General features: G+C 51.4%; 1 protein-coding gene across 1 annotated transcript; it reads right to left on the minus strand.

Moving 5' to 3' along the window:
• Positions 1-333: 333 nt before the first annotated feature.
• Aipl1 (aryl hydrocarbon receptor interacting protein-like 1) lies at positions 334-9149 on the minus strand. Its single transcript, XM_013013147.1, has 6 exons — positions 9053-9149; positions 8040-8219; positions 3717-3905; positions 2047-2223; positions 1772-1913; positions 334-674 (listed from the first exon to the last, which is right to left on the minus strand). The coding sequence occupies exons 1-6, from the start codon at positions 9146-9148 to the stop codon at positions 334-336; spliced, it is 1125 nt and encodes a 374-aa protein (XP_012868601.1). The 5' UTR covers position 9149.
• Between the last annotated feature and the right edge of the window lie 603 nt (positions 9150-9752).

Below are 9752 nucleotides of genomic sequence, written 5' to 3' on the forward strand. Positions count from 1 at the left end.
GAGCTATATTCCCAGTCCTCAATTTTTTTTTTATTTTAATTTTTGCCAATCCTATGGCTTGAACTCAGGGCCTGAGCACTGTCCCTGAGCTGCTTTTGCTCAAGGCTAGCACTCTACCACTTGAGCCACAGGACCATTCCAGCTTTTTCTGTGTATGTGGTACTGAGGAATGGAACCCAGGGCTTCATGCATGCTAAGCAAGCGCTCTACCACTAAGCCACATTCCCAATCCTCAAAAAATATTTTTAAAAATTAAAAAGCAACAGCACAATCTTGGTCACTGGAACCAGAAGTGTCCGTCCTGTCTGCTCAGGGCATAGTGCCCGGCTGACCTCAGGACCCAAGGGCTTCGGGTTCAGTGCAGTCGTTGGAGAGCTGGGGACCAGGGGAGGGGGAAGGGATGGAAGGGGCCAAGGACTCCCCAGGAGGAGTGGATGGTGAAGCGGGGAAGGAGGGCAGCTCCGAGGCGCCCTGGCCCAGCATGCTCCGGCAGCGCAGCCTCTCCTCCTCCTGCTTCTCTGCCATGCGCTGCTCCAGCAGCCTCAGCTCCCTGCGCACCGCCCTGCGCATGGATGGCTCCAGCTCTAGAACTTTCTCCAGGTCGGCCTTGGCCTCCGCCGCGTTCCACACCTCGGCATGTGCCCGGGCACGCACATAATAGGCTTTCACGATGCCTGTGGAGAGCCACGCGCTGACCCCCCCATCCCCCCCGACCCCGGCCTGGCCAGAGGGCCCCACCACCCCACACTCACCCACGAGGCCAGGACTCTGAGCCCCTCCCCTACTGCCCTTGGCCTCAGTTTCCTGATTGTGAAAGACCGAAGCAATTGCTCCCCTCCTCAGCCAGGACCCTCCAAAGCCTGGTAGCGGATTCTATATTCTATTGTAGTCTGTTCCTGGTAGGATTCCCTAAATTGTGTACCCTTGTCCTTGTCCCTGCCTGGCCCTGGGTACACACTGGGGTTTTAAGTGTTAACAAAGAAGGAGGATTTCATTCTCGGGCCTTGAGTCCTTGATGCTGTTGCTTTAACTTTATGCAGATGCCTCCTTCACAAATATGGCCACATTCCCACATCATGGGGCTAGTAACTTGTTTCCTCTACATGGCTTGCTCATCTCGCCTCTGAAACAACGTAGCTAGCTGGTGGCTCACATTTGTAATCCTAACTACTCAGGAGCCTGAGATCAGGAGGGTACAGGTTCAAGGCCCACCCAGGTAGAAAAGTCCTGGAGACTCCCAAGTCCAAAATAACCAGGAAAAAGCCAGGTTGGAAGCATGGCTCAAGGGATAGGGTGCCAGCTGAGCAAGTGCAAGGCCCTAAGCTCTGATCCTAGTACCATCCCCCCAAAATAATTTTAAAAATGGAAAAGCCTAGTCTCTACTTCACGAAATCACAAGTTGGCTGAGCCCTTGGCCCATGTGCCCAAATGCACATTAAAATAAAATATGCCTACTCCTACAGTAAACTCTGCCCATCATCAGCAGGCCTGGGGCTAAGTGCTGGGGATACACAGCTGGCTGAGGACACAGACCCTGCTGCCTCATAAGGTGGGAAGAGTATCCATGGGAGTCTGTGCAGGTGCCAGCGTGGCCAGGACAATGCCCTGCACCCTACCCAGGTCCCCAGCCCCTGACCCCAACCCCCAGTCCCTCACCTCAGCCCAGCCCCCATCCCACCCAGTCCCCCAGCCCACCCTCACCAAGCACCCCAGCCCCCCAGTCCCAACCCCCTCCCCACCAACCCCCACCCTCTCCCTCCCAGTCCCCCACCTGGGTGATGCCTGAGAATGTCACTTGTGTGCTCCAGCACCTCGTAGTACTCGCCCTTCTTCAGCAGACACTGGCAATAGTTGAGGACCAGGGTGTTGATCATCTTCTCCAGCTTCAGCCACTGTACCTCCCAGGGCTTCTCCTGCCCTCACAGAGCACCAGCCATGAGCTAGGACATGACTCCTTCCCCCTCCCACACACACATGTACACACACCCCATGGGGACAGGGCTGTACCCTCCCCTCCAGCCCCAGGTCCCAGCCTGCAGCCTCCACCTTGGTCTGCAGGTTCCTCAGGCAGATGATGGCCTCCTGGTACTTGCTGGAGGCCTCCTCGAAGCGGCCCAGCTTGAAGAGGCGGTTCCCTTCTCCGTGTAGGATGGGCACTGCCTGCATCCTCTCTTCATTGTTCAGGTTCCACGTCTCCCTCTGATACTCACTTGGGGACTCCACCTGCCACGAAAGCCTCGGGTCAGTGAGGCAGGGGCCAGGCATGCCTGGCTTGAGTCTCCCTGAAGTCCGCTTGTTGGGCCACGGTGATGCAATGGGCCCTGCACTAAATCACTGCCTGCTTTGTAAAGAGATCCTTTCCTGGAGAATTTCACTTCCAATATTCAGAAAGCTGTCCTGAGTACTTGTTTCACATTAATACAAGACACTTTGCTGCCAGCTTCTGGGGGCGGGGGGGAAATTCCTTATAAAAATACAGAAGTTTAAGCCAGGCACTGGTAGCTCATACCTGTAATCCTAACTACTCAGAAGGTAGAGATCTGAGGATTGCAGTTCAAAGCCAGCCTGGGCAGGAAAGTTTGTGAGACTCTTATCTCCAATTCATCACCAAGAAGTCAGAAGTGGAGTGGTGCTCAAGTGGCAAAACACTCATCTGGAACACTAACCTGAGACAGTGCCCAGGCCCTGAGTTCAAGCTCCAGAACCAAAAAAAACAAAAAACAATGTTCACCCTTCGAAGCCAAGCCAGGCAGGAGAAGTCCAATCAGCCACCAAAAAGGCAGAAGAAGTGGGGCTCAAATGGTAGAGTGCCAGCCTTGAGTGAAAGAGCGAAGCCTTGAAGTCGAGCCCCAGTACCAACATACACACACACACACACACACGCACGCACGCACGCACGCACAATTAATAAACCAATATGCACTGTGAAGAGCAGATTGGAAGGGATTTCCTTGCGCAGACATGCAACTGTTTGAGGGGGGCCTTGAGGGCCCCTGGTTGACACAGTTGTCTGTTCTTATTTTTGTATTTTTTTGTGTGTTGTTAGTCGTGGGCCTTGAACTCTGGGCCTGGGCTCTGTCCCTCAGCTCTTCAGCTCAAGGCTAGCACTTTACCACTTAAGCTACAGCGCCACTTCCAGTTTTCTGGTGGTTTATTGGAGATAAGAGTCTTACAGACTTTCCTGCCTGGGCTGGCTTTGAACTGCAACCCTCAGATCTCAGCCTCCTGAGTAGCTAGAATTACAGGCATGAGCCACCGGCACCCGGCTATTCTTTTGTATTTCTTATGTAGCCCCTCAGTCCTGGCCATAAACTAAGTCCTGCCCTGACCTTGACTGTGTCCATTCTCTGAAGCCCACAAACTTAAGCAACCAGATGAGAGCAGTTCATGGTGCCTTTCCCCACTACCCCAGAAGCAAGTTCAAAACTATACCACAGGGACCAAGGCTGGGCCACTATGAAATGTTGAAAAACAAAAACAGAAGGAGAAGGAAAATGTTTCAAAATGAAAATGAGTCACATTGTTTGAAAATGGGTTCTACATGAGCATCTTCTCTTAGAAGAGCCAAGGAGTACCCCTCTCCTCCACCCCTACTTCCAATTCCTCTGTTCTCTGGAAGGCCATGCTGCATGGTGGCTGGAGCTGGGGATCTGGGGGGGGGGTTCCCTCTCTGACACTTGGACAGCCCACCCCCAGCCCTAGCCCCAGCCTTGCACCTGCAGCAGCTCAATCACGAAGATCAAGGGCTGTGGCTCCTTCTGCAGCTCATCCAGGTCCTCGTAGCCCAGTGTGTGATAGGCGAACATGTTGGCCAGCCCACATGTGTGCACGTGCCAGCTCGTGGGGTCCTTGCCCTCCACCATCTGCCGTAGGCTCCGAGACAAGATGGGGTAGAGCCCTGTATGCTGGGAGGAAGATGGATGGCGGGGAGGGCATCTGATTTTCCAATCTCAGCCTCCTGAGTAGCTAGGATTACAGGAGGGGCCACCTGTACCCAGGCAAGGGAGGGTACTTTTAACATCCTCAGGTCACAGATGAGGAAACAGGAGCCTAGAGAGTTTAAGCAACTGGCTGGAGGCCACACAACTGGCAAATCACAGAGCCAAGCCTCACATCCCTTTCCCCACACCAGGCTCTTAGGCTCAGGCTGCCTCTTGTTGGCCCTGTAACTGCTAATACAGATCTCTCCTCTAGAAAACCTCCAAGAGGTCCTGGACAGTCAGAAGCAGAAGAGAAGCAGAGTTCTGGGACGTCCAGGGAGCAATTAGCAGCCTGGAACGGCTGCTACTCAACAGTGAGCCTCTGTATTCCTGTCTCTGTGGTCTGCCTGCCTGCAGTTGTGGGAATCAGTGGGGGTGGTAAAAAGACAGGTCTGAGCCTCACAGCCTTGAGGACTGGGTAGAAGAGGGCTGGGAAAGCAGTCCAGGGGCTCCACAGGCCTGCTCCAAGTAGAGCCTCAGTTTCCCCAGCTGGGGGTCACTGCTCACCTCCCTGGAGTGGCTCCAAGAGGCCCAGCTGGGATATTGAGATACTGGAAGCTAGGGTGGAAGGTCACCTCCCCACCACGGGGACCTGGATTAGCCTGGATGCCCATTGCTGCCTGGGGCCTGTGGGCAGATGGCAGATGGCTTGATGGGATTAGGGCTGGGCTGAGGGAGCACACAGCACACACCGGAGGGCCAGAGGCTCAGCAGCCAAGAGAGGGGAGGGCAGACCACAGCCAGAGCCTCAGACACCCAGCGGCCCAAGGCCCTGAGCAGCACAGGTGGCCCGTGGAATGCCACCAGGAGCTGGAAGGCATCCCAGGAAAGAGAATCTGCCTGGGCAGGAGGGAGGAAGGACTCCACTTGGCCCTGTGCCTGTCACGGAGGTGTGTGATGCCACAGGCAGCCGCGGGCACACCAGGGCTCTCTGTAACCTTGGAATAGCTGAGCCCCCCCATCATGCCCACCCCTCTCCCACTCTGGTTCTGCCTGCAAGCCTGACTAGACTGGAGGCTTGTGGACTGCGTTTCTGGTTTTGTATTGAAATTAGTCACCTTTTTTTTTAATTCAAGAAGTTTGCATACTAATAGACACATGTCCCTGCCCTTCCTGCCCCTGCCCCTTTCACACGGAAACTGTCCACAGAACACTGAGAGAGAGCTGCCACCCCGTCCAACCCTTTTAAGATGATGCAACCAAGACTGGGCACGTGAAGACCAGGGTCCTCCCTGCGGGGAAAGAAAGAACCCATTTTAGGGCAGAAACTTCCAGAATCACTGATCTTACCGCTTTGGGTTAGATCTAAAATATGAACATATATGATTGCATATAGTGTCATACGCATATATAAACCAAAGTGTTGACTGAACTATGGAGTCAACAGTGGGGATCCAACAGTGAAATTCCTTTGAACTCAGACAATTTCACAAAGTTAACACCAGGAGGCTGCACCCTGTGTTGTGAGTGGGGGGGGGGGGGCAAGTTCAGCCATAGCAGTCAATGTACATATGTGAAAGTGAAGCCAGGTAACTCATAAACTGATTATGTTGAATTAAAAGCCCCTTGTGCAATTACTTATAATTTTTTAAGGAAAACTAGAGGGGCTAGAGGCATGGCTCAATGGGAGAGTACCTGCCTAGCAAGCATGAGGTCCTGAGTTCAAATCCAAGAAGAAGAAAAGAGGAGGAGGAGGAAGAGGAAGACGAGGGGGAGGGGAAGGAAGGGGAGGGAAGAAGGAAGAAGAGAAGGAGAAAAAGATGACAGAGATGAAGAAGAAGAAGGAGGATTAGGAGAAGAAGGGGGAGGATGAGGAGAGGAAGAAGACAGCAACGAAAAAACTAGAAATACGCCTGGACAATAAACTGCCACCTCAGTCCCTGTCCCTTGTGTGATCGGGGCACATTGCAATTGCTTATGCATGTCTTGACTTATCCTCCATTACCTCATACAGTGCTATTGCCCCCGAAACAACCCTTACTTTAAGCTGTGGTTTATTTATACATGAGGAAATGGAAAGGCAAAAGGCAAGAAAGACCTCCCAGGTCATCCAGCTAATAAAAGAACACAGTTCAAACTCAGGGCTACTCTCCTCCCAAATGGCTCCTTTATAAGGTCATTCAGGTCTGCCATCAATGGGTGAAAACCAGAGGGAGCTTTGTAATGGACAGTTGAGACTGTTCATACTAACCCCCAATCAACGCTCAGGTCACAGGGCATGGAGCTCCTCCCAGTAAGAAATGCTAATCACAAAGTTCCACAGAAGAAGGTAAGAGAACAGAAGATACAAGGAGGGAAGGAGAGAGGGGGGAGAGAGGAAGGAAGGAAAGAAGAAAGGAAGGAAGGAAGGCAGGCAGGCAAGGAGAGAGAGAGAGGGAGGGAGGGAGGGAAAAAAGAGAAGGAGGGAAGGAGAAAGGAAAGATTCTGTAACTTGAGACCCTCATATCAAATTTCCAATTAATCAAAACTATGGGAGAATAAAGGAATATGTTAAACAATTCCAAAGCAAAGCAAGTACCTTTGCTTCTACCCAGTTCCTTCAACAAGTCCATATCAAAAAAAAAAAAAAAAGGTAGGCCAGGTATGGTAGTATATGCCTATAATTCCAGCACTGGGAAAGTTGAGACAGAAGAAGCAAAAACCCCAGTGGCTGGTATGGGCTACATAGATTGTACCTTTTTTTAAAAAGGAAATTTCATAGACAAAAAGATATTTGAATCCTGATTTTTAAAATAATAATAATAATCTCATTCACTCATAAAGAATGCATGAAGAGCCTTGCTCTGGTGGGTTACAGAAAGCTAAGACCTAGAGGATCCCAGCTCAAAGGCAGCCCAGACAGAAAAGTTTAACCAGAGAAAAAGCTGCCAGCTTTGAGTTAGCACAAAGCCTATAGTTCAGCCAAAACACTGGTTCATGCATACATGCGTGTGTGCGTGTGTGCATGCATGCATGTGCACACGTGTATGCATACACGTGTGTGCACACGCGCACACACACACACACCAGAGAAATCCTAACAGCAATTGATGAGCTAGATAGTAGGAAGAAATGACTTGAGAGTGACTTTGTTGCTGTGCTTTTAAAACATCCTCCTCGGGGCTGGGAAGGTGGTAGAGTGCTTGCCTTGCATGCATGAGGCCCTAGGTTCCATTCCTCAGCATCACATAAGCAGAAAAGCCAGAAGTGGTGCTATGGCTCAAATGGAAGAGCGCTAGCCTTGAGCTGAAGAGCTGAGGGACAGTGTTCAGGCCAGAGTTCAGGCCCCATGACTGGGGAAAAAAAAATCCTCCTCTTTCAGAGATGTGCATTGCTGTGATGCTCTCAGGGGACTGTCTGGTATCTGCACTTTGCCCTCAGCAATAACGTGGGGGTTGGAGAATAAGACTGGCCAGGGTTGATGGTGACTCTTGTGGGTGGAAAGGATTTGCAAGTTCATTGTACTCTTGGTCAACTTTATGTATATCTGAAAGTTTCCATAAAAATTGCTTGTGCAGGGAGTCTATGAGTTTGTTCAGTTCTGTCGGGGCTGAAAAGTATTACATATAAGGGGCTGGGAATGTGGCTTAATGGTAGAGTGCTTGCCTAGCATGCATGAAGCCCTGGGTTCGATTCCTCAGTACCACATAAACAGAAAAAAAGCTGCAAGTGGCACTGCAGCTCAAGTGGTAGAGTGCTAGCCTTGAACAAAAGATGCTCAGGAACAGTACCCAGGCTCTGAATTCAGTCCCCAGGACTGGGGAAAAAAAGGAAAAAAATTAAATATAAGCATGTCATAAGTATGAAATAAATTGCAGTGTTAGCAGTGGTGTAAACAAGTGGCCAGTGGCCCCACTCTCCAGCACCATGCTGTGGACAGCTCCCTCCTGCTAGGTATGGTCACATGCTCCCCCAAACCCACCACCAGCCCTGGCACAGGCTGTGGCTTGAAGCCACTGCTCACAAGATTTGCTTTGCAGGGTTTTATTATGAGCTCCAATTTTCCCGAAATCTAGTTAGTTGTTCTTGCCAAACGAGTTGGTATCCCACCCAGGGACAGGGCCAACATGGGCTACTCACGATGGTGTCGCACCAGAATTCGGCCACTTCCCCGAGCCGCATGGATGTCAACAGGGTCTCCCACACCTCCAGCTTGAACATGTTCCCAATGACAATGTGCATAGGCCGGCCTGCCTGCTTGCTGTCATCAATCACAGTGCGCTCCTCGTCGCATTTCATTGTGCGAAAGTGAAAGGTCACCTGGTCACCAAGACCGTGGACCCAGGTTTAGATGACACACCTCCCACATCACCAGAAACGCCATTCCCACTGCCCACAGGCTTGGCTTGCCAGGTAAGCTGAGCTGCCTCAGACCCACAGAAAACACCCTACCTAGGTGGGTGCCTGTAATCCTAACTACTCAGGAGGCTGAGATCTGAGGATCACAGATCAAAGCCAGCCTAAGCAGGAAAGTCTATGAAACTCGTATCTCCAATTAACCACCTGAAAACCAGAAGTAGTGCTGTGGTTCAAATGGTAGAGTGCTGGCTTTGAGCTGAAGAGCTCAGAGACAGCGTCTAAGCCACACAACTGACCAAAACAAAAACAAACAAAACAAAAATCTCCCTATCTGCACCCCCGAGGACAAATCTATTATGCCCATATTGGGGCTTGAACTTGAGGCCTGGTTACTATCCTTTCACTTTTTTGCTAAAGGCTGGCACTCTACCACTTGAGGAACAGCCTACACCTCCAACTTTTTGCTGGTTAGAGATAATAGACTTCCCTGCCCTCGCTTTGAACCTAGATCCTCAAATCTCAGCCTCCTGAGTAGTTAGGATTGCAGGTATGAGCCACCAGCACCTGGCCAAAAGCCCTTCTTGAAATAGATTCCATATGGGGATCCAAAACCCTTCCTCTAGACCTACACTTAAGTGTAATCTACAAGAAGCCCAATTGCCCAGTAAACTGGCACCAACTCAGCATGTCCCAGATGCTCGGGATAGACTGTACCAGGAAAGGCCCCCTTCCTGCTTTCCACATCTGGGTGACTGAGGGCTGAATGGGGTGGAGGCTGCCTGTGGGGTACTCACCCGGGACCCAGTGAGGAAGTTCGGGAGCTCCCCAGTGCCCCCGTGCAGGATGGTCTTCTTGATCCCTTCCACATTGAGGAGCAGTGTGGCATCCATGCTGCTGCTGCTGCTGCTATGGGCGGAGGAGAGGCTTAGCTCAGCTCACCGGGGACACTTCTGTGCTAAGAAAGGGATTTGCCCTGTGGGGTGGGAGAGAGATGAAGAAGGGGAGGGAGGGAGTAGAAAGCTAATCAGGGCCCCTCTGGCTTCCATGGGCAGCCTCCCCTCCAGCCTGTCTACAACCCTTTCATTGAGGCTCCTGCTTAACCCCCAACTTTTTCGTTGCTGTTGTTGGTTATGGGGCGTGAACTCTGGGCCTAGGCACTGTTCCTGAGCTCTTCAGCTCAAGGCGAGTGCTCTACCACTTGGAGCCACAGCACCACTTCCAGTTTTCTGGTGGTTAATTGGAGATGAGTCTCACAGATTTTCCTGCCCGGGCTAGGTTTGAACTGCAATCCTCAGATCTCAGCCTCCTGAGTAAATAGGATTACAGGCGTGTGCAGTCCCCAGCTAGGCTCCCAACTTTAACAGCCTCCAGTGTTGGTTTTCTGCCATTGAAGAAGGAAGTAAGCTGAGCTGGGGGAAGAGGGAGGTAACTGGTGCTTGAATTTAGGGCATTGGACTCTTGTTTGGCTTTTTAGTTCAAGGCTGGTGTTCTACC

The sequence above is a fragment of the Dipodomys ordii genome, unplaced genomic scaffold, assembly GCF_000151885.1.
Source record: "Dipodomys ordii isolate 6190 unplaced genomic scaffold, Dord_2.0 Scaffold19, whole genome shotgun sequence".
NCBI lineage: Eukaryota > Metazoa > Chordata > Mammalia > Rodentia > Heteromyidae > Dipodomys > Dipodomys ordii.